The 25,333-nt window shown below is 43.4% G+C and overlaps 2 protein-coding genes across 3 annotated transcripts; both read right to left on the bottom strand.

The window, feature by feature from the left end:
• Positions 1-806: 806 nt before the first annotated feature.
• LOC127343652 (ultraviolet-B receptor UVR8) lies at positions 807-3,873 on the bottom strand. Of its 2 annotated transcripts, none has more exons than XM_051369816.2 (5): positions 3,636-3,873; positions 3,360-3,536; positions 2,637-2,672; positions 2,404-2,531; positions 807-2,314 (listed from the first exon to the last, which is right to left on the bottom strand). In XM_051369816.2, the coding sequence occupies exons 1-5, from the start codon at positions 3,691-3,693 to the stop codon at positions 1,016-1,018; spliced, it is 1,698 nt and encodes a 565-aa protein (XP_051225776.1). In that variant the 5' UTR covers positions 3,694-3,873; the 3' UTR covers positions 807-1,015. The 2 variants fall into 2 exon arrangements, with proteins under 2 accessions (XP_051225776.1, XP_051225775.1); XM_051369815.2 differs by having other exon boundaries at positions 2,404-2,523; positions 3,636-3,867.
• A 159-nt stretch (positions 3,874-4,032) lies between these two features.
• On the bottom strand, positions 4,033-6,603 carry LOC127343653 (CASP-like protein 3A1). The gene is made up of 3 exons (XM_051369818.2): positions 6,095-6,603; positions 5,873-6,008; positions 4,033-4,436 (listed from the first exon to the last, which is right to left on the bottom strand). The coding sequence occupies exons 1-3, from the start codon at positions 6,361-6,363 to the stop codon at positions 4,221-4,223; spliced, it is 621 nt and encodes a 206-aa protein (XP_051225778.1). The 5' UTR covers positions 6,364-6,603; the 3' UTR covers positions 4,033-4,220.
• Between the last annotated feature and the right edge of the window lie 18,730 nt (positions 6,604-25,333).

Raw genomic sequence — 25,333 nt, 5'->3', positions numbered from 1 at the left:
ATGGCCGCGTCGAAGATGTTGTTTGCGCTATCTTCCTTCTCGTTGTCGGAGCTATCGGTTAGGGGAGGTGGAGTCGGAGGTGGCGACGTAGGTGGAGGCGCAATAGCCTGACCGTGTTCGGCGCAACTCATGGCAAAGGTGGAGGACATGTGTGAGGCGGCGCGCTACGGTGGAGATTGTGCGGCTAGGGTTTGTGTGGAGGAGATGAGATGGGTCAGCCGAGCGCGTGCCCCTGTTTATTTACGCCGGAGGCAGCCAAGGGGCGCGGCACGCGTGGCATTGCCATTAAGTTCGTTGGCAGATGTGGGCGGCGGCAGCTTGGCAGGTGAGGCATCGCCATTAACGTGGCGCAGACTATCGAAGCGATGCCTCATCGCCAGTACAGGCACACCTAAGAAGACGCATCAACATAGGTCGCTGCCAGGCGGGTCCGTGGGAGAAGCGAGCGGTCACGCGGCGCGACCGTGCAGCGTCCGCAGCCGAGCGCATATTTGAGCCGCGTTTACGTCTCCGCGGACAGGTTGTTCACTATGCGTCGGGCCGCTAGGTCTGGATGCAGGCGCATTTTTCGACCGCGTGGTCACAAACGGACGTGGAGCCCCCTTGAGATGCACTTAAACCTTTTAAGTACTAAAGCGTGTTTTATCGGGTTTTTTTTGCAATCCAAGTCAAATGGTCCGTTGGGATTTTTCAGGATTTATAGTCAGATTAAAAGGCCGTGGCCCATAAGATTCGATGGGTCATGAACCATAAATCCAACATAATAACAGGATAAACCAGAGAATTATATACGATATCAATGATCCTTCTCATAAAATGGTCAGCCAAGTGATCATCAGTGATAAGTGATACAGAATAATTTGATTACATTGCAGTATAATTGATGTTTAAGTGCTCAACGAAATGGGTGAAAAGTTAACGGGTTTGCACAGGGAGCTTATTGCAACTTTAACACGGAGTACATAAGTTTGATAATGTACAATGGAAATGCAGTATATAACAACTAACATCCAACTCACTGACCTCGCTGAGTTTGCCTCCCTGCAGAGAGTGAAACAATGCATTCCTGGACCATCTGTTGGACTTTTCTCTTCAGAAGCTTGTCCTTCACACCAGAAAGCATGCTACGGTAAAACATCTCCAAGCGAGCTAGTTCATCAGTATCAGACGAATCCAATATGTTCTCAAATTCCTTTCTGATATCAAAGACAGCAGACTCCTGAAGTGAACGCGGAAGCGTCCGTTCGTCCATTGGCTTGCGAAATATTGAAATGTGAAGTATGTTAGCATACCTCTCCATGAGTGTCAGTTTTGACCTAAGGAACTGTAGCTCCTCTGAGGCAGCAGATAACTTTTGCTCCAACTCAGTGTTAGTGCGGTCATTCACTCTTGATGTCGATGCCTGCGCTTGGTCCTCATGGATTTCTTGGAAGTTCTCATCAAGAGGAGGCCACATTACAACGCATGGAGTATAGCTGTCTGTAGTCTGGTCTCTCCCCAGTACACCACTCCGGCCTCGGCCCCATGCCCATATCCTATACCCCTCACCAGCAACAAGAACAGTGTGTGCAGCTCCACAGGCAACCTGCACTGGACCCAGAAACTTAAACCCATTTGTTTCAGGAGACTGAACTCTTATGGGATATAAAGCATCCCCTGCATCAATTCCTGAAAAACTAGCATCTGGGCACAATCCAAGACCTCTCTCCATTCCCCAGCACCACACCTCACCATCAGAGGAGACTACTGCTGTGTGGAACAATCCACAATCAAGAGAGATAAGGAAGGAACCAGTAGGTAAGCCATCAACAGGCTGCGGGGAGCAAATGGTGGCAGTTGTTCCATGGCCAAGCTGCCCATTGTCACCAATCCCAAATGTCCAGCACCGAGATTCAAGATCCTGATCAAAAGACTTCTTATTGGTTAGCACAGCAGTGTGCCAAGCTCCGCATGCAATTTCATACACCTCCCAAGCAGAGCCTTCACTGAATTCCGAGATAAGGACCGGACGAGACCTACTTTCCTTGTCACCTAGACCCAACTGGCCATGGTTGTTGTTGCCCCAGGAATAACAAACAAGGTCACCCCCTGTATAGGTCTCTCCAGCACTAACTGCAGCTACAACATGTTCATTACCGCAGGCAACCTTAACCACAGAGTGACCATGGAAATCCCACACAGGCAGTGGGACAGAGCTAGCTGCTATACAAAATTGTCCATCATCACTCTGCTGCGGGCAATTTCCCCACATCCACAGGGCACCAAGACTGTCTATGGCGAATGACATCATGCCCCCAGCTTTTACAGAAGACAACTATAACAAACATATAGCAGGATTAATTAATCAGAACTTCTCTAGCTTAGAGTCTTATAATCTGTTGACAAGGGGTGCTTCGTTTATACCTTCAAAGGGGTCTGCGCAAGAGTGCTCCGTGCTTCATCCTGCAGTGTTTCAGGAGAACCTAAATCTTGGAAACCCTCAACCAAACATGGAGAAAGGGAATTTTCTTCCCCATAGCCAAGCTGGCCATCCGTTAGATAGTCAAGAAAGTAAAATACTCAATACTGACAAGGATATTAGCAGAGCAATTTCGAGACAACAAAGTTAAAAATTACACAAGCAGTATAAAGGATACAGATATTGTAGCCCCATGACCAGAGTGAGCCTTCATCTGCAATGTTGGGTATTATTCAGAACCAATGATGTTTCAGTCTCAACCTTCACCATTTTTTTTTGCGAAAAGTACTCCAATCTATTCATAATCAACAGCAGTGCAAGCTCACCATATTTAATTGCCTTTCGCTACTATTGAGCCTAAGAAATCGTTTAAAGCTAAGACTAGTAAAATTCTAAATAGACACCACAAATGGATAACATAATGTACATGCGCCAAGAAACTTTGACAACCAAGGGATGTTCTGTGTACTGAATATCCTCGCTATTATCATTTCAGTATTTAAAGCATAGTCAAGCAAAAGACCAGATGAGTAGTTGCATAAATCAGCTGCAGAAAAATTGAATGAATGTGGATCCACACGTTGTGTGAAAGACAGATACAGTTGGTTGTGAAATCAAGTGCAAGCACACATGGCCCTGGACCATGGGGCATCATTGAACTTACAAACTACATCACCAGCAAATCGCTGGTGTAAGCCTTAAGGAAATGAGGTCATTCATCACTACTCCTAGTACTCGGGCTAGTGAAGTAGTGCATCGACCACTCTCCAGTCTCCACAAGCCTCGCAGTCATCACAGTGCTGCAAGTACTTCGGACAACATTTTTCAAAATTTCTGCACAGTTATACTGTCACGAAGAAAAGTGGTTGACGACATCAGGATAGAGGCAAAGAGCACGAACCGTCCAGCGCGAGGCTGTGGTATGCGCCGGCGGCGACGGCGGCGAACCTGGGCCGCTGTCCCGCGCCGCCAACAGCGGCTGCAGGCACGACAGCGGTGGGCACGTGCACATCCGCCTCGCGGCCGGTGCCGAGGCGGCCGAACGTCCCCCGGCCCCATGAGTACACCTCCCCGTTACCTGCAAGCCCAGCAAGCCACACAAAAGAACACGCCTCAGATCCCAAATTCCGGCGATACCCGGAAAGAATTCTGCGGGCCAAGCGGCGGGCGTCGTTACATGTGAGGGCGAGCGTGTGGGCCTCGCCGGCGGCGACGGCGCACACCTTGGCGGGCATCTGCTGGGAGTAGCGGTGGAGTGGAGGAGACGGCAGGTGAGAAGCAAGAGAGCACGAGTTCAGGTGGAAGCATTACCGCGGGATGAAGATGGCAGTTAAAAAGGGTGCGGGAAAGGAAGACGAATCGGACGGGCGAGGTAAACCTACATATCGGTTTGGGCGTGTCGCGCGCTGTGTCGTCACTGGAGATATGGCTGCGATATCATGCCTGGAATTTTGGGAGATGTAGGTGTGGTGATTGGTGAGTGTGATGTCGACAATCGTCTGTACAGAAATGCAGACAAGTGTCCATGCTTACTAGTAACTGATGAAGATGCAAGCAATTCAAATTCTGCATCATCGGGGAAAAAAGCAGAAATTCATCTGAAATACAGAAACCTGCAATTTGTACAAGCAGAGAACATTACTTATACAAGCCTAGAACATCTAACGGTTCATGTTCATCCATCGTCTTAAAGGAACAGCACCCAGAAATGTGAACTCCTCGGAAAGGAGGGACTACTAGTTAGTTTGCTACCATCTCACACTCACAGATTTGACAGCCACATAACATCAATTATGGCGCATGCCGCAAGGAGGCTGCAGCTGCCAAAGGCACAAGCGATGGAGGCTGCGGAGAGGTCGCAGAAGCGTGGCAAAGGCTTGCAGAAGTTGGGAAGCGCTGTGTGCTGGATGCCGGTGCGGTTTAAATTGGCGACCGCTGCTGCTGCTGATCCTGCGCTCATCATTGCATAGGCAAAGACCTGCAAAGGAGGTACCAGCTGTGTTATTCTTCAATTCAGTCCAGATCTAGTAGCGTTCCAGGTGTTTGGATGCTATTTGTCCAGCTAAAAAGGGGTCATGATTCATGGAATACTGAAGGCGCAACTACCAGATTAGGTTATGGCTTGTAACGATGGGTTAGTCTGAAGTCTTTGGAAGCAAACAAAAGCTCAAGGACAAACATCATAAAGAAAGCTTGCATATCCTAGTCTCCTGGATTTTCCACTGATAAGGATACCTGAATAAATGTTTTGTGATCGTTTTTCCACTGAATACATGTTTCTTCTTTCAGATTTCTGCAATCACTTCAATGTGATTAGCCAAGCGCCATAGCTAATTAGCAATAATGTACTAGTGTTCAAAAGAAAAGACAAATGCTCTTTTGTGCATTATTTTGATTGGGAGGAGTGCGGCAGATCAATGATCTTGTGACAATTTTGTTCAAAACTAGTTTTGTTGTACAAACATTAGCTTGCTTAATTAAGATTTGACTTTGCTCTTCATCTAGTTGCCTGCCACTGTGGAGTTGAACCCTCTTGTTTGAAGGAAAACAAACAAATTTCGGCACTTTGGATTTTGTTCTATATTTAACACAGCCAAATCCCCATACTTTGTGCATGAAAGTATACATGATGTTCAAATTTCCTCGCGCATATTTCTAACAAAGCGTACTCATACTTATCATAAAAGGCACAATGGGAATACTCTGCAACAGTCCACACACATACACAAAAAGTGAGAATAATTTCAAATGATAAGCTATCAAAAGGAAGTATTTTCAAATATTTTTTATGGCTAGGGAACAACATTTCATAAAGTAAGGAAACTGTTTTATATAGAAAAAATATAGACATGACAAGTTAATGGCACCCCACACTAAATAAATTGTACTAAAACCCACCTGCTAGCATGATATTTGTCCAATCGTAACATAGAACTAATCCAATCAATACTACCTATATTCTGTGATACTGGGTACTGACCAAGTGTACATACTCCATCTGTTCCAAAATTAATTGAAGTTCAAGAATTGTCCTAAGTCAAACACCTTTAAGTTTGACCTAGTCTAAAGAAAAATGTGCTTATATCTACAACTTTAAATATATATAGTACTAAATTATATTCTATAATGAATCTAATGGAACTAATTGTTGTTGTAGATGTTGATATATTTTTCTATAATTGTAGTCAAACTTAAGTTTGACTAAGAACAAAGATAGAACCTCAATCAATTTTAGAACAGGGGGAGTATTACATAACATGAAGGAAACTGCCAGTGTGCTATGCAGACACCACAACAGTAAAGTAAGATATGAAACAACATGGAAAAAATATGCAATCTAAGCATCAGAATAGGTAACCACGATAATAACTAGACACGGCAAAATTAGATCAAAATGACCAAGAATTGACAGACCTGGTCACCAGCTAACAGCATCCAGGCATAGCGCCTGGTCGGAACCACATGGACTTTCTTCCAGACCTTGTGTGCAATCAACAGAAGTTGTGCAAGAGAGTAGGCAGCCGCCGCTGCAGATATCCCAACCAAGGATCTGAAGTTACGAAGAATACCAGCATAGCTCAGTATTCTCTATGAGCTTATTTACATACTTCCAGCTGTAACAGTTGAAAAACTTACTCCAGGGAATCAGAGAAGGACCAGTTGGCATATAGTGGAATCTGAATGCCAAAGATGATGAAACTACCCCGTTGCTTGGCACAGATCATTAGCGACATCGAGAGCAGCGCCATCAAGAGGGCTGCAGCTCTGGTTATCACCATGGCCAGTTCCAACCGTGGGCATCTTTCTGGTACAGATATGGTGGGCTCCAACACTGTGTTGCTCCCAATGGCTGGCTTCTGGATGCCAAGCTCCAAACCATTCTGGCCATTACCATAGGAAGCCATCCGTGTTGCCCGTGGTTGTGGTTTTCTGTTCCTAGAACTATACGGGTAACTCTCGAAAAAAAGAACTCCTGCTAGCAGAGGGTTAGCATGGTGCTACAGCTGAAGGGGAGACTGGGGGATTGTAGTGAAGTTAAAAGATGTATCTGGCTGGGGACCCATGTCATATGCATATATGATGCACCCGTGAGTGCTTTGTGTACTTGCTGTCTCCATGCTTTGACAAAAGCAGCACGGCTTTCGAGCTACACAAGACCTGCAAATTGTTTGCTACTAGCCTACTAGTACTAGTGAGGATTTAGCTGACAACTGCAGTTATCCCCAAGTGTCACAAGATTGTGTAATTTGCGCATTAAGAAAACTAGTGCTAAGTATAGCTACAGTTGTTACAACAGCAAAACAATTGCGTAGGAATCTTTTTATCCATTTCCGAAAGATTCGCGGGAATCTGTGTATTAATATGCAATGAGCTGACAGGAGAAGCCAATGGACAGTAACACTAAAAAACTACAGTCACATGCAGTTATTTGGGATACAACATGATTGTTCCAATCTTAAGCCAACTGCACCTTAAGACTTTTTTGGAGTATGGTTGGTTAAGGCAGAAGTGAGTGCCAGTTTTTACTAGAGTTGTATATTTTACAAAGGTTTAATATCTCGCTCAAAATGCTTATACTCACTAGAAAACACATCTCTAGCATTGGATATAATCATGAGAGTAATTTAACTGGTGCAAATAAGTGTTGGGTGTTGGCAGAATTGTAATAATAGGAATAGCCTGCCACATTCAACCACCAACCAGTCAACTAAGGATAGCTAACGGTAACTTCTCATATGAGTTGACATGCTAGTATCAAGTTAATCATTCTTCGCCCGCTACAAAAACAAATGTTTCTCAATAGAAAAGCGATCATTTACAGAATTAGTCAATGAGTAATAACATCTGGTCTCCTGGTCATAGTTCACCCTAATCAGTTAATCTGGCCATGGTAATTTTGATGTGTCATCCATCAGATCAGTCGGGCATCATAACAACAAAGGCAAGATGATTAGAAAAGGTAAACCCAAATGAAATTTTATCATGATTTCAAGAACGAGATTGGAAAACTGCGTATTGCACAAGTAACAGTGAAGCAGAGAGCAAAACCTTCAATATTTCAATGGCGCGTTTTTGCAGAGCTATAGGCTGCAGCCTGGGAACAGTAACTTTCCTCTCTGACATCATCGTCCTCACCATTTCTACTTCACCCCACATTCCAGCAGCAGCATATATGTTGGACAGAACTACATAACCCCCATCATTCCATGGCTCAGACCCTGGTAGTTGCTCCGCTGCCCACTTGTCAACACTCACATTGCTGTGCTTCTCGCATGCACCAAGCAAATGTTCCCCATATTACCACATTTGCCTCCATCGGCATTCTGCACTCCACCAAAGCACGCCCCTCGTCCACCATCCCAACTCTACCGAGCGTATCCACCACGCACGTGAGGCGCCCATAGTTTTCCACAGTTGGTGCTACCTTAATCTCTCCATCTCCAATTTTCTTCAGCAAAGCCATCCCAGTATCCACCATCCCTCTGTGCACGCAAGCGGATACAGGGGCTGAGCGGAGAGCACTGCCACCATCGTCACCCTGTTTGGTGTGGCACCCAACTCTCCATTTCATCAAACAAGTTTAGTGCAAGCTGCTCCTCACCATGTGGTGTAATCGCCGTCGTCCACGGCGACACATCCCTGAGAGAGTGAGAGGCATTTTCGCGAATAACATTCCCGCAAGGTCTGTGTGGCCGCACACGCGTTGGACAGCGTTACGTCAAGCCGGCCCAAGCACTTGCATTGTAGCATGCACTTGTGCAGCTGCTCCACCAAGCGAATATCTCCAACATCACAGCAAGCCGGCATGAGACTCTCCATGTTCAGATCATCTGGTACCAACGCCACACCTCCGCAACTTGGAAAACAAATTCCAACGCTTCTTTCGATTCCCCAGCTTGAGAGAGGGCGCTTAGCCGCTTACGATGGCGTTCCACGAAACGGAGTACCTGGTGAGAGCATTTGTCGAACACCCTGCGGGCGGCATCCAAGTCACCAGCTTTCAGGTAGAAGTTGATGAGCGCGCTCTCGGTGAAGAGGTGGCGCGCGAGGCCGCGCTTGGAGGCGGCGACGTGGAGCTGGCGGCACAAGCTGGAGAGGCCGTGGCCTTGAGTGTGAACAGAAAGGTGAATCGATTTGAAGGGTGCGCGGCGTGGCGGCATATGTGGACTTGTCACTTGTGTGAGTGAGTTCCATTTGAAGGGGAAGAGTAGGCCGTGGGCCCGCGGCGCAGCAGGCGAGCGTGGAAGCATAGCGGAAGGCGCATGAGAGCATCTCCATTCGCTTAAAAAGCTCCGGCGGCGTCCTTCAAAACTAAACCGAGTTACAATTTTGTGTCCAACATTCTCGGTAGAAACTGACACGTCGGACATAAAAGAAGCGCCGATGCATGCATTCGGCCCCTAATCTCCATATGATATTTCTTTTACTACACTTTCTCCACCTACTTTTTTATATGGAGTGGTCTCCCCTATTAAAATGCATGCATCCAAACGGTGTTTGAGAAGGGTCTTTTGTTTTATTTTTACAGATTTTTAGGTTCTTTTTATCCGATGCTATCTCCAAAAAATTTCCAAATCATAGCACCGGACGCTTTTGAGAGACCATGACTGAGATGCTCTAAGTCTACCGAGTCGGCACAAGGTTGGCATCGCGTGCAGTGGCGGGCTGCGTGGGATCGCGAGGACGGGAGTCGGGAGGAATGGGTGGGACGTCAACCGTTCGCAAACATAGAAAAATTTCGAATCCTACTAGTATACATGGTCCTTTTAAGGAAGTTTGTCTAATTTTGACAAATTTCAAACAAACTTAATGGAACGAAGGGAGTATTTAGCAGTTTGGACATGGGAGTGTTCTACTACTACCCGAGAATATTCTACCTACTACTTAAGCATCTCTTTCAGAACGGAAATTCAATTCGGCTCTTGGGTGCATATTCTCCCTCCACCCAAAAAAGGTATTTCTAATTGTAAAAAAATTAACAAAAAATTGCGCACGTACATCTCGATAATCTATGTGCGGTCGTGCAGTTTCGCGAAAAAACGATATTTTTTGTGATCGATCTAAAAAAGACAAAATAAGTCTCACAAAAAGCCTGATTTTCAGCACTAAATTTTGTCTTTTTTACACAGCTCAAATACACGTTGATTTTTCATGGAAAGACTTGTCACACTTAGCATGTGAAGATGTACACATGAATTTTTCATTTGAAATTTTTTGACATTTTAAAATGTATCAAAATCGCAGTTCAAACTAAAGGGAGCATATGCACCTAGGAGCCAAAACATCACTCCCCTTTCAGAACACTTATAAGTGACCAAACTTTTAAGATAACATGCTTTTACAGTTTTATTTGCAATTGTTGTGAAGCCCACATTTACTCCCTATGTAAAGTGGGGCGAAGGCGGCCTAAAGGGAACGGTTACACCATTCCATTAGTTGAACCCTAGCCACATTCGGTCTAGCGGTCGTACTGGATCTAGCAATCCACCGTTGGTGCTCCTTCTCGTAAGTGTGGATAACGACAAAGATGTTGTACGTTTAACACTTCAAAAAAATCGTGGGATCAGATCGGATCAGATCGAGGACTACATTACCCGACGCGCTTCACCAAGTTTCGCACTTGCACGCCTAATGACAATCCTCGTGGCATTCTACCTCGGCTAGTTCTTATGAGTACCGCGTGGGAAAGTTTTTGATTTTCTCTGTGTGGCCTAATATGCTCATGATCGTACCATCATGTTAGGTGTCATCACGAAATCGGCTTCGAGGACAGTAGGTTTGACGATCACTAGTATGGGGCTGCACCCGTACTGAGCGACCGTACCGACATCACGAGGTGAAAGGAAAAATCAACGCCAAAACCAGAAGTTTTAACGAGTACCGGTACGGGCATGCCCGCCCGTACCACCCTACGTACCACCCGGAGGAAGAAGAGCCTCGATGATCAGGAGATTTAACGAGCACTGGTACATGCATCCTCGCTCGTACCATACCAAAATTAAGTAAAAAAAGAAGAGAAACAAGAGAAGAGAGAAGAATACAATGTGCAGCATGGGTATACACTCATGCTAAGCACCCATATCAAATGACAACATCGAGCAGCAATGTATCCTTATTCACTTTATAAATCATCTTGCTCGGGGCGAGCAAGGCTTTATATGGGGGGATGTTGATGAGTCCAAAAAAGCGACATGTTTTTTCATTACATAAACATATACTTGTTTTGTCTCATTACATGCTCTATCTAGCTTTTACTATGTCCAAAATGCATGAGTGCAAGTATTGATTCATTTTCATGAGATATTTGCAAAACTAGTAGTTTTAAGCATTCGATTACTTTTTCTTGTATTTTGTGTGTGTAGGTGTTCTGAACTTTTATGGACCAGGCATGAGGAAAGTAGCCAAAGTGAGGCGATATGGAGGAGTTACACGCACTAGGACTTAGACATTTCAAGGGTAGAAAGGAGTAAAATTTAAGCACAATATAATAAAGATCCAATATCACGGTCTTTTAACCCTCGTTCATATGAAACCAACGAGCCAGAGAACACCTAAATCGAAGTTCATATGAAGAAATGGCGCCCAAATTACTGCAGGAGTCCAGATTACTTAACAAAGCAGAGGTACGGTCATGATTGCCATACCATATAGCCGTACCACCCTCCGCAGGGACGGTTTCATCAAACCAAACAACATTTGTGAAGAACCAAAGGACATATCTGGTGCGGCGGATCCAGAACGTGAAAAAAGCGACCTCCGGGAGGCTATAAAAGGAGAGGAAACCCCTAGCCGCCACCAACAACATCATCTTCAATTCATTCCAATCTTCACAGCCGCCACACCTCCATCACGGCGGAGCCCTCTGATACGTCTCTAACGTATCGATAATTTCTTATGTTCCATGCTACTTTATTGATGATACCTACATGTTTTATACATACTTTATGTCATATTTATGCATTTTCCGGCACTAACCTATTAACAAGATGCCGAAGAGCCAGTTGTTGTTTTCTGCTGTTTTTGGTTTCAGAAATCCTAGTAAGGAAATATTCTCGGAATTGGACGAAATCAACGCCCAGGATCTTATTTTTCCACGAAGCTTCCAGAACACCGGAGGAGATACGAAGTGGGGCGACGAGGCGGCGACACGCCAGGGCGGCGCGGCCCACCTCCTGGCCGCGCGGCCCTGTTGTGTGGGTGATACGTCTCCAACGTATCTATAATTTCTGATGTTCCATGCTTGTTTTATGACAATACCTACATGTTTTTTTCATACTTTATGATGATTTTATGCGTTTTCCGGAACTAACCTATTGACGAGATGCCGAAGTGCCAGTTCCTGTTTTCTGCTGTTTTTGGTTTCAGAAATCCTAGTAAGGAAATATTCTCGAAATTGGACGAAAGCAACGCCCAAGATCTTAAAATCCCACGAAGCTTCCAGAACACCCGAGGGCCACCAGAGGGGAGCCCTGGGGGCCCCACACACCAGGCTGGCGCGGCCAGGGTGTGGGCCGCGCCCCCCTAGTGTGTCACCGCCTCGTCGACCTTCCGACTCCGCCTCTTCGCCTATATAAAGGTCCCTGACCTAAATCATCGATACGGAAAAGCCACGGTACGAGAAACCTTCCAGAGCCGCCGCCATCGCGAAGCCAAGATCTGGGGGACAGAAGTCTCTGTTCCGGCACGCCGCCGGGACGGGGAAGTGCCCCCGGAAGGCTTCTCCATCGACACCGCTGCCATCTCCACCGCCATCTTCATCACCGCTGCTGTCTCCCATGAGGAGGGAGTAGTTCTCCATCGAGGCTAAGGGCTGTACCGGTAGCTATGTGGTTAATCTCTCCCTATGTACTTCAATACAATGATCTCATGAGCTGCCTTACATGATTGAGATTCATATGAGTTTTGTATCACTGTTAATCTATGTGCTACTCTAGTGATGTTATTAAAGTACTCTATTCCTCCTGCACGGTGTAATGGTGACAGTGTGTGCATCGTGTAGTACTTGGCGTAGGTTATGATTGTAATCTCTTGTAGATTATGAAGTTAACTATTGCTATGATAGTATTGATGTGATCTATGCCTCTTTCATAGTGTGATGGTGACAGTGTGCATGCTATGTTAGTACTTGGTGTAGTTGTGTTGATCTATCATGCACTCTAAGGTTATTTAAATATGAATATCAAATATTGTGGAGCTTGTTAACTCCGGCATTGAGGGTTCGTGTAATCCTACACAATTAGTGGTGTTCATCATCCAACAAGAGAGTGTAGAGTATAGCATTTATCTATTTATTCTGTTATGTGATCAATGTTGAGAGTGTCCACTAGTGAAAGTATAATCCCTAGGCCTTGTTTCCAAATACTGAAATCGCTGCTTGTTTCTTGTTTTTTGCATCTGTCGCCTGCAATATTACCACCATCAACCACACGCCAGTTGTAGCATCAAGCTATTTTCTGGTGCCGTTACTACTGCTCATATATATTCATACCACTTGTATTTCACTATCTCTTCGCCGAACTAGTGCACCTATACATCTGACAAATGTATTAGGTGTGTTGGGGACTGATACGTCTCCGACGTATCGATAATTTCTTATGTTCCATGCTTGTTTTATGACAATACCTACATGTTTTGTTCACAATTTATGATGATTTTATGCGTTTTCCGGAACTAACCTATTGACGATATGCCGAAGTGCCAGTTCCTGTTTTCTGCTGTTTTTGGTTTCAGAAATCCTAGTAAGGAAATATTCTCGGAATTGGACGAAATCAACGCCCAGAGTCTTAGAATTGGACGAAGCTTCCAGAACACCCGAGAGTCGCCAGAGGGGGGCCACAGGCCCACCAGATGATAGCCTGGCGCGGCCCAGGCCTTGGCCGCTGATACGCGTACAGCATGCGTCCGTTGGGAACCCCAAGAGGAAGGTGTGATGCGTACAGCGGCAAGTTTTCCCTCAGTAAGAAATCAAGGTTTATCGAACCAGTAGGAGTCAAGAAGCACGTTGAAGGTTGATGGCGGCGAGATGTAGTGCGGCGCAACACCAGGGATTCCGGCGCCAACGTGGAACCTGCACAACACAACCAAAGTACTTTGCCCCAACGAAACAGTGAGGTTGTCAATCTCACCGGCTTGCTGTAACAAATGATTAGATGTATAGTGTGGATGATGATTGTTTGCGGAAAACAGTAGAACAAGTATTGCAGTAGATTCTATTTGATGTAAAAGAATGGACCGGGGTCCACAGTTCACTAGAGGTGTCTCTCCCATAAGATAAATAGCATGTTGGGTGAACAAATTACAGTTGGGCAATTGACAAATAGAGAGGGCATGACAATGCACATACATGATATGATGAGTATTGTGAGATTTAATTGGGCATTACGACAAAGTACATAGACCACTATCTAGCATGCATCTATGCCTAAAAAGTCCACCTTCAGGTTATCATCCGAACCCCTTCCAGTATTAAGTTGCAAACAACAGACAATTGCATTAAGTATGGTGCGTAATGTAATCAATAACTACATCCTCGGACATAGCATCGATATTTTATCCCTAGTGGCAACAGCACATCCACAACTTTAGAACTTTCTGTTACTGTCCCAGATTTAATGGAGGCATGAACCCACTATCGAGCATAAATACTCCCTCTTGGAGTTAAGAGTAAAAACTTGGCAAGAGCCTCTACTAATAACGGAGAGCATGCAAGATCATAAACAACACATAGGTAATAGATTGATGATCAACATAACATAGTATTCTCTATCCATCGGATCCCAACAAACACAACATATAGCATTACAGATAGATGATCTTGATCATGTTAGGCAGCTCACAAGACCCGACAATGAAGCACAATTAGGAGAAGACGACCATCTAGCTACTGCTATGGACCCATAGTCCAGGGGTGAACTACTCACTCATCACTCCGGAGGCGATCATGGCGGTGAAGAGTCCTCCGGGAGATGATTACCCTCTCCGGCAGGGTGCCGGAGGCGATCTCCTGAATCCTCCGAGATGGGATTGGCGGCGGCGGCGTCTCTGGAAGGTTTTCCGTATCGTGGCTCTCGGTACTGGGGCTATTGTCGACGAAGACTTAAGTAGGCGGAAGGGCAGGTCAGGAGGCGTCACGGGGGCCCCACACGCTAGGGCCGCGCGGGCCCCCCTGGGCCACGCCGCCCTAGTGTGGCGGCGCCCCGTGGCCCCACTTCGTCTCTCCCTCGGACTTCTGGAAGCTTCGTGTGAAAATAGGCCCCTGGGCGTTGATTTCGTCCAATTCCGAGAATATTTCCTTACTAGGATTTCTGAAACCAAAAACAGCAGAAAAACAACAACTGGCTCTTCGGCATCTCGTTAATAGGTTAGTGCCGGAAAATGCATAAATATGACATAAAGTATGCATAAAACATGTAGATATCATCAATAATGTGGCATGGAACATAAGAAATTATCGATACGTCGGAGACGTATCAGCATCCCCAAGCTTAGTTTCTGCTCGTCCCCAGCAGGTAAACGATAACAAAGATAATTTCTGGAGTGACATGCCATCATAACCTTGATCATACTGTTGTAAGCATATGTAATGAATGCAGCGATCAAAACAATGTAAATGATATGAGTAAACAAATGAATCATATAGCAAAGACTTTTCATAAATAGTACTTTCAAGACAAGCATCAATAAGTCTTGCATAAGAGTTAACTCATAAAGCAATAATTTAAAGTAAAGGTATTGAAGCAACACAAAGGAAGATTAAGTTTCAGCGGTTGCTTTCAACTTGTAACATGTATATCTCATGGATAGTTGTCAATGCAAAGTAATATAACAAGTGCAATATGCAAGTATGTAGGAATCAATGCACAGTTCACACAAGTGTTTGCTTCTTGAGATGGAGAGAAATAGGTGAACTGACTCAACATAAAAGTAAAAGAAAGGCCCTTCGCAGAGGGAAGCATTGATTGCTATATTTGTGCTAGAGCTTTGATTTTGAAAACAAGAAACAATTTTGTCAACGGTAGTAATAAAGCATATGTGTTATGTAAATTATATCCTACAAGTTGCAAGCCTCATGCATAGTATACTAATAGTGCCCGCACCTTGTCCTAATTATCTCGGATTACCTGGATTATCATCGCAATACATATGTTTTAACCAAGTGTCACAAAGGGGTACCTCTATGCCACCTGTACAAAGGTCTAAGGAGAAAGCTCGCATCGGATTTCTCGCTATTGATTATTCTCAACTTAGACATCCATACCGGGACAACATAGACAACAGATAAAGGACTCCTCTTTTATGCATAAGCATTCAACAATTATTAATTTTCTCATATGAGATTGAGGATATTTGTCCAAAACTGAAACTTCCACCATGGATCATGGCTTTAGTTAGCGGCCCAATGTTCTTCTCTAACATTATGCATGCTCTAACCATTCTAGCGGTAAATCTCCCTTACTTCAGACAAGACGAACATGCATAGCAACTCACATGATATTCAACAAAGAGTAGTTGATGGCGTCCCCAGGAACATGGTTATCGCACAACAAGCAACTTAATAAGAGATAAAGTGCATAAGTACATATTCAATACCACAATAGTTTTCAGGCTATTTGTCCCATGAGCTATATATTGCAAAGGTAGAGGATAGAAATTTTAAAGGTATCACTCAAGCAATTTACTTTGGAATGGCGGAGAAATACCATGTAGTAGGTAGGTATGGTGGACATAAATGGCATAGTGGTTGGCTCAAGGATTTGGATGCATGAGAAGTATTCCCTCTCGATACAAGGCTTAGGCTAGCAAGGCTATTTGGAACAAACACAAGGATGAACCGGTGCAGCAAAACTCACATAAAAGACATATTGTAAAGATCATAAGACTCTACACCGTCTTCCTTGTTGTTCAAACTCAATACTAGAAATTATCTAGACCTTAGAGAGACCAATTATGCAAACCAAATTTTAGCAAGCTCTATGTATTTCTTCATTAATAGGTGCAAAGTGTATGATGCAAGAGCTTAAACATGAGCACAACAATTGCCAAGTATCACATTATCCAAGACATTTTAGCAATTACTACATGTATCATTTCCCGATTCCAACCATATAACAATTTAACGAAGAAGATTCAACCTTCGACATGAATACTATGAGTAAAGCCTAAGGACATATTTGTCCATATGCAACAGCGGAGCGTGTCTCTCTCCCACACAATGAATGCTAGGATCCATTTTATTCAAACAAAACAAAAACAAAAACAAACCGACGCTCCAAGCAAAGTACATAAGATGTGATGGAATAAAAATATAGTTTCACTAGAGGAACCTGATAATGTTGTCGATGAAGAAGGGGATGCCTTGGGCATCCCCAAGCTTAGACGCTTGAGTCTTCTTGATATATGCAGGGGTGAACCACCGGGGCATCCCCAAGCTTAGAGCTTTCACTCTCCTTGATCATATTGTATCATCTCCCTCTCTTGATCCTTGAAAACTTCCTCCATACCAAACTCAAAACAACTCATTAGAGGGTTAGTGCACAATCAAAACTTACATGTTCAGAGGTGACACAATCATTCTTAACACTTCTTGAAATTGCACAAAGCTACTGAAAGTCAATGGAATCGAAAAATCCATCAAGCATAGCAAAACAGGCAATGCGAAATAAAAGGCAGAATCTATCAAAACAGAACAGTTCGTAAAGACGAATTTTATTGAGGCACCAGACTTGCTCAAATGAAAATGCTCGAATAGAATGAAAGTTGCGTACATATCTGAGGATCACTCACGTAAATTGGCATAATTTTCTGAGTTACCTACAGAGAATTTGGCCCAGATTTGTGACAGCAAAGAAATCTGTTTCTGCGCAGTAATCCAAATCTAGTATGAACCTTACTATCAACGACTTTACTTGGCACAACAATACACAAAACAAAGATAAGGAGAGGTTGCTACAGTAGTAACAACTTCCAAGACTCAAATATAAAATAAAGGTATTGTAGTAAAAACATGGGTTGTCTCCCATAAGCGTTTTTCTTTAACGCCTTTCAGCTAGGCGCAGAAAGTGTATATCAAGTATTATCAAGAGACGATCCATCTACAGCGGGGTGTGGAGTTTTCTCAACCATGCATTGTATTTTGGATAAATAAGTTTCAGCGGCTCCCTTTTCATTAGTCTTGGGCTTGCTACTCTCATCAAACAAATTTTCAGGAACAAGCCAAGCATAATTATCATCTAGAGCTTCATGCATAGCTAGGAGCTTACAAGGTATCGGTGCTTTAATCTCCCCACCATCTTTAACATTATTAGTATACTTAATTTTATCCATATCCATCTTTTCAAGTGTTCTTTTAAAATCAGTGATCGTACCAAGCCTATCATGCTTACTAAAAACTTTTCTAGCTTCTTTGGCTATATCCTCAAATTCTCGCACTAGGACTTTTAGAACAAAATCTCTCTTCTCTCCCCTCTCCATATCAGAAAGTGTAAGGAACATGTGTTGTATCATGGGGTTGAGACTAATAAATCTAGCTTCCATCATGCGTACCAAACAAACGGAGGCATCTTCATAGGTAGGGACAGCTTTTGCAAGGGGTATATCTTTAAAATCTTCATGCATACTAACATGGGTGAAAAATTCTTCTATATTATCTCTTCCAATTATAGACCCTTGTCCCACCGGTATATCTTTTACAGTAAAATTAAAAGGAAACATGATGAAATAAGTAAAGCAAATGCAAGTAACTAATTTTTTTTGTGTTTTTAATATGGAGAACAAGATAGCAAGTAAAGTAAAACTAGCAACTAATTTTTTTGTGTTTTGATTTAGTGCAGCAAACAAAGTAGTAAATAAAGTAAAGCAAGACAAAAACAAAGTAAAGAGATTGGGATGTGGAGACTCCCCTTGCAGCGTGTCTTGATCTCCCCGGCAACGGCGCCAGAAAAAGAGTTGCTGGCGCAAAGTTGACGTGGGAGTTAGAGATCCCTGTGATGTAACTTTTCTTCAGGTCCCCGGCAACGGCGCCAGAAAAAGAGCTTGATACGCGTACAACACGCGTCCGTTGGGAACCCCAAGAGGAAGGTGTGATGCGTACAGCGGCAAGTTTTCCCTCAGTAAGAAACCAAGGTTTATCGAACCAGTAGGAGCCAAGAAGCACGTTGAAGGTTGATGGCGGCGAGATGTAGTGCGGCGCAACACCAGGGATTCCGGCGCCAACGTGGAACCTGCACAACACAACCAAAGTACTTTGCCCCAACGAAACAGTGAGGTTGTCAATCTCACCGGCTTGCTGTAACAAAGGATTAGATGTATAGTGTGGATGATGATTGTTTGCGGAAAACAGTAGAACAAGTATTGCAGTAGATTGTATTTGATGTAAAAGAATGGACCGGGGTCCACAGTTCACTAGAGGTGTCTCTCCCATAAGATAAATAGCATGTTGGGTGAACAAATTACAGTTGGGCAATTGACAAATAGAGAGGGCATGACAATGCACATACATGATATGATGAGTATTGTGAGATTTAATTGGGCATTACGATAGAGTACATAGACCGCTATCCAGCATGCATCTATGCCTAAAAAGTCCACCTTCAGGTTATCATCCGAACCCCTTCCAGTATTAAGTTGCAAACAACAGACAATTGCATTAAGTATGGTGCGTAATGTAATCAATAACTACATCCTCGAACATAGCATCGATGTTTTATCCCTAGTGGCAACAGCACATCCACAACCTTAGAACTTTCTGTCACTGTCCCAGATTTAATGGAGGCATGAACCCACTATCGAGCATAAATACTCCCTCTTGGAGTTAAGAGTAAAAACTTGGCCAGAGCCTCTACTAATAACGGAGAGCATGCAAGATCATAAACAACACATAGGTAATAGTTTGATAATCAACATAACATAGTATTCTCTATCCATCGGATTCCAACAAACACAACATATAGCATTACAGATAGATGATCTTGATCATGTTAGGCAGCTCACAAGACCCGACAATGAAGCACAATTAGGAGAAGACGACCATCTAGCTACTGCTATGGACCCATAGTCCAGGGGTGAACTACCCACTCATCACTCCGGAGGCGACCATGGCGGTGAAGAGTCCTCCGGGAGATGATTCCCCTCTCCGGCAGGGTGCCGGAGGCGAACTCCTGAATCCCCCGAGATGGGATTGGCGGCGGCGGCTGATGCGTGTAGTTGACACGTCCGTTGGGAACCCCAAGAGGAAGGTGTGATGCGCACAGCGGCAAGTTTCCCTCAGTAAGAAACCAAGGTTTAATCGAACCAGTAGGAGTCAAGAAGCACGTTGAAGGTTGATGGCGGCGGAAGGTAGTGCGGCGCAACACCAGAGATTCCGGCGCCAACGTGGAACCTGCACAACACAACCAAAGTACTTTGCCCCAACGAAACAGTGAGGTTGTCAATCTCACCGGCTTGCTGTAACAAAGGATTAACCGTATTGTGTGGAAGATGATTGTTTGCAGAAAACAGTAGAAACATTGCGATGGGATTGTATTTCAGTATAGAGAATTGGACCGGGGTCCACAGTTCACTAGAGGTGTCTCTCCCATAAGATAAACAGCATGTTGGGTGAACAAATTACAGTTGGGCAATTGACAAATAAAGAGGGCATGACCATGCACATACATATTATGATGAGTATAGTGAGATTTAATTGGGCATTACGACAAAGTACATAGACCGCCATCCAGCATGCATCTATGCCTAAAAAGTCCACCTTCAGGTTATCATCCGAACCCCCTCCAGTATTAAGTTGCTAACAACAGACAATTGCATTAAGTATTGCGCGTAATGTAATCAGTGACTACATCCTTGAACATAGCACCAATGTTTTATCCCTAGTGGCAACAGCACATCCATAACCTTAGAGGTTCTTGTCACCCCTCCAGATTCACGGAGACATGAACCCACTATCGAGCATAAATACTCCCTCTTGGAGTTACTAGCATCAACTTGGCCAGAGCATCTACTAATAACGGAGAGCATGCAAGATCATAAACAACACATAGACATGAATTGATAATCAACATAACAAGTATTCTCTATTCATCGGATCCCAACAAACGCAACATATAGAATTACAAATAGATGATCTTGATCATGTTAGGCAGCTCACAAGATCCGACAATGAAGCACAATGGGGAGAAGACAACCATCTAGCTACTGCTATGGACCCATAGTCCAGGGGTAGACTACTCACACATCACTCCGGAGGCGACCATGGCGGCGTAGAGTCCTCCGGAGATGAATCCCCTCTCCGGCAGGGTGCCGGAGGCGATCTCTGGATCCCCGAGATGGGATCGGCGGCGGCGGCGTCTCTGGAAGGTTTTCCGTATCGTGGCTCTCGGTGCGGGGGTTTCGCGACGGAGGCTTTAAGTAGGCGGAAGGGCAGGTCGGAGGCGGCACGAGGGCCCCACACCACGGGCCGCGCGGCCAAGGGGGCCGCGCCGCCCTAGGGTGTGGCCACCTCGTGGCCCCACTTCGTCTCCTCTTCGGACTTCGGAAGCTTCGTGGCAAAATAGGACCACAGGCGTTGATTTCGTCCAATTCCGAGAATATTTCGTTACTAGGATTTCTGAAACCAAAAACACCATGAAAACAGCAACTGGCACTTCGGCATCTTGTTAATAGGTTAGTTCCAGAAAATGCACGAATATGACATAAAGTGTGCATAAAACATGTAGATAACATCAATAATGTGGCATGGAACATAAGAAATTATCGATACGTCGGAGACGTATCAGCATCCCCAAGCTTAGTTCTGCTCGCCCCGAGCAGGTAAAACGATAACACAGATAATTTCTGGAGTGACATGCCATCATAACCTTGATCATACTATTTGTAAAGCATATGTAGTGAATGCAGCGATCAAAACAATGTATATGACATGAGTAAACAAGTGAATCATAAAGCAAAGACTTTTCATGAATAGCACTTCAAGACAAGCATCAATAAGTCTTGCATAAGAGTTAACTCATAAAGCAATAATTCATAGTAAAAGCATTGAAGCAACACAAAGGAAGATTAAGTTTCAGCGGTTGCTTTCAACTTGTAACATGTATATCTCATGGATATTGTCAACATAGAGTAATATAATAAGTGCAATAAGCAAATATGTAGGAATCAATGCACAGTTCACACAAGTGTTTGCTTCTTGAGGTGGAGAGAAATAGGTGAACTGACTCAACATTGAAAGTAAAAGAATGATCCTCCATAGAGGAAAAGCATCGATTGCTATATTTGTGCTAGAGCTTTGATTTTGAAAACATGAAACAATTTTGTCAACGGTAGTAATAAAGCATATGTATCATGTAAATTATGTCTTACAAGTTGCAAGCCTCATGCATAGTATACTAATAGTGCCCGCACCTTGTCCTAATTAGCTTGGACTACCGGATCATCACAATGCACATGTTTTAACCAAGTGTCACAAAGGGGTACCTCTATGCCGCTTTGTACAAAGGTCTAAGGAGAAAGCTCGCATTGGATTTCTCGCTATTGATTATTCTCAACTTAGACATCCATACCGGGACAACATAGACAACAGATAATGGACTCCTCTTTTATGCATAAGCATGTAACAACAATTAATAATTTTCTCATATGAGATTGAGGATATTTGTCCAAAACTGAAACTTCCACCATGGATCATGGCTTTAGTTAGCGGCCCAATGTTCTTCTCTAACAATATGCATGCTTAACCATAAGGTGGTAGATCGCTCTTACTTCAGACAAGACGAACATGCATAGCAACTCACATGAAATTCAACAAAGAGTAGTTGATGGCGTCCCCAGTGAACATGGTTATCGCACAACAAGCAACTTAATAAGAGATAAAGTGCATAATTACATATTCAATACCGCAATAGTTTTTAAGCTATTTGTCCCATGAGCTATATATTGCAAAGGTGAATGATGGAATTTTAAAGGTAGCACTCAAGCAATTTACTTTGGAATGGCGGGAAATACCATGTAGTAGGTAGGTATGGTGGACACAAATGGCATAGTGGTTGGCTCAAGTATTTTGGATGCATGAGAAGTATTCCCTCTCGATACAAGGTTTAGGCTAGCAAGGCTTATTTGAAACAAACACAAGGATGAACCGGTGCAGCAAAACTCACATAAAAGACATATTGAAAACATTATAAGACTCTACACCGTCTTCCCTGTTGTTCAAACTCAATACTAGAAATTATCTAGACCTTAGAGAAACCAAATATGCAAACCAAATTTTAGCATGCTCTATGTATTTCTTCATTAATGGGTGCAAAGCATATGATGCAAGAGCTTAAACATGAGCACAACAATTGCCAAGTATCACATTACCCAAGACATTAATAGCAATTACTACATGTATCATTTTCCAATTCCAACCATATAACAATTTAACGAAGGAGAAACTTCGCCATGAATACTATGAGTAGAAACTAAGGACATACTTGTCCATATGCTACAGCGTTGCGTGTCTCTCTCCCATAAAGTGAATGCTAGGATCCATTTTATTCAAACAAAACAAAAAACAAAAACAAACCGACGCTCCAAGCAAAGCACATAAGATGTGATGGAATAAAAATATAAAGCTTAGACGCTTGAGTCTTCTTGATATATGCAGGGGTGAACCACCGGGGCATCCCCAAGCTTAGAGCTTTCACTCTCCTTGATCATTTTGCATCATACTCCTCTCTTGATCCTTGAAAACTTCCTCCACACCAAACTTAGAACAACTCATTAGAGGGTTAGCGACAATAAAAATTAACATGTTCAGAGGTGACACAATCATTCTTAACACTTCTGGACATTGCATAAAGCTACTGGACATTAATGGATCAAAGAAATTCATCCAACATAGCAAAAGAGGCAATGCGAAATAAAAGGCAGAATCTGTCAAAACAGAATAGTTCGTATTGACGAATTTTATCGAGGCACCAGACTTGCTCAAATGAAAATGCTCAAATTGAATGAAAGTTGCGTACATATCTGAGGATCACTCACGTAAATTGGCATAATTTTCTGAGTTACCTACAGAGAAAACAGCCCAGATTCGTGACAGCAAAGAAATCTGTTTCTGCGCAGTAATCCAAATCTAGTATGAACTTTTCTATCAACGACTTTACTTGGCACAACAAAACACTAAACTAAGATAAGGAGAGGTTGCTACAGTAGTAAACAACTTCCAAGACACAAAATAAAACAAAGTACTGTAGGTAAAAAACATGGGTTGTCTCCCATAAGCGCTTTTCTTTAACGCCTTTCAGCTAGGCGCAGAAAGTGTGTATCAAGTATTATCAAAGGGTGGTGCATTCTCAGCGGGGTGTGGAGTTTTCTCAACCAGGCATAGTATATTAGATACATAAGTTTTAGCATCTCCCTTTTCATTAGTCTTAGGCGTGCTACTCTCATCAAACAAATTTTCAGGAACAAGCCAAGCATAGTTATTTTCTAGTGCATCATTCATAGCTAAGAGTTTACATGGTATTGGTGCTTTGATCTCCCCTCCATCATTAATATTATTAGTGTACTTTATTCTATCCATATCCATCTTTTCAAGGAGACTAACAAAATTGGTGTAAGAACCAAGCATATTAAATTTAGCAAAGACCTTTCTAGCCTCTCTCGCTATACCACCAAATTCTCTAAGAAGGGTTTCTAAAACAAAATCTTTCTTTTCCCCTTCTTCCATATCACCAAGTGTGAGAAACATGTGTTGGATTATAGGATTGAGATTAAAAAATTTAGTTTCCAACATGCGAACTAAAGCAGCAGCAGCAATTTCATAGGTAGGGGCAAGGTCTACCAAGTGTCTATCCTCAAAATCGTCAACGGTACTAACATGGTTGAAGAATTCTTCTATATTGTTTCTCCCAATTATAGACCCACGTCCTACCGGTATGTCTTTAAAAGGAAACATGATGAATCAAGTAAGGTAAATGCAAGTAACTAATTTTTTTGTGTTTTTGATATAGCAAACAAGATAGCAAATAAAGTAAAACTAGCAACTAATTTTTTTGTATTTTGATTTAGTGCAGCAAACAAAGTAGTAAATAAAACTAAGCAAGACAAAAACAAAGTAAAGAGATTGAGAAGTGGAGACTCCCCTTGCAGCGTGTCTTGATGTCCCCGGCAACGGCGCCAGAAATTTGTTGCTGGCGCAAAGTTGACGTGGGAGTTAGAGATCTCTGTGGTGTAACTTTTCTTCAGTTCCCCGGCAACGGCGCCAGAAATTTGCTTGATGCGTGTAGTTGACACGTCCGTTGGGAACCCCAAGAGGAAGGTGTGATGCGCACAACGGCAAGTTTCCCTCAGTAAGAAACCAAGGTTTAATCGAACCAGTAGGAGTCAAGAAGCACGTTGAAGGTTGATGGCGGCGGAAGGTAGTGCGGCGCAACACCAGAGATTCCGGCGCCAACGTGGAACCTGCACAACACAACCAAAGTACTTTGCCCCAACGAAACAGTGAGGTTGTCAATCTCACCGGCTTTCTGTAACAAAGGATTAACCGTATTGTGTGGAAGATGATTGTTTGCAGAAAACAGTAGAACAGTATTGCAGTAGATTGTATTTCAGTATAGAGAATTGGACCGGGGTCCACAGTTCACTAGAGGTGTCTCTCCCATAAGATAAACAGCATGTTGGGTGAACAAATTACAGTTGGGCAATTGACAAATAAAGAGGGCATGACCATGCACATACATATTATGATGAGTATAGTGAGATTTAATTGGGCATTACGACAAAGTACATAGACCGCCATCCAGCATGCATCTATGCCTAAAAAGTCCACCTTCAGGTTATCATCCGAACCCCCTCCAGTATTAAGTTGCTAACAACAGACAATTGCATTAAGTATTG

This window comes from Lolium perenne, chromosome 3, assembly GCF_019359855.2.
Source record: "Lolium perenne isolate Kyuss_39 chromosome 3, Kyuss_2.0, whole genome shotgun sequence".
Lineage (NCBI taxonomy): Eukaryota > Viridiplantae > Streptophyta > Magnoliopsida > Poales > Poaceae > Lolium > Lolium perenne.
Note: the sequence above shows the minus strand (reverse complement) of the source record. Positions and strands in the feature narration are given on the sequence as shown.

Bases quoted from the DNA above. Each gene is read 5' to 3' on its own strand.
- LOC127343652 (XM_051369816.2), bottom strand. From the start codon at position 3,693: ATGCCCGCCAAGGTGTGCGCCGTCGCCGCCGGCGAGGCCCACACGCTC. The intron at 2,673-3,359 runs GTTCGTGCTCTT...CCAACATTGCAG, and splicing joins CCACAGCCTCGCGCTGGACG to ATGAAGGCTCACTCTGGTCA. The intron at 2,315-2,403 runs GTATAAACGAAG...TGTTTGTTATAG, and splicing joins TTGCGCAGACCCCTTTGAAG to TTGTCTTCTGTAAAAGCTGG.
- LOC127343653 (XM_051369818.2), bottom strand. From the start codon at position 6,363: ATGGCTTCCTATGGTAATGGCCAGAATGGTTTGGAGCTTGGCATCCAG. The intron at 6,009-6,094 runs GTAAGTTTTTCA...TCGTAACTTCAG, and splicing joins TCCTTCTCTGATTCCCTGGA to ATCCTTGGTTGGGATATCTG. The intron at 4,437-5,872 runs GTCTGTCAATTC...CCTCCTTTGCAG, and splicing joins TGCTGTTAGCTGGTGACCAG to GTCTTTGCCTATGCAATGAT.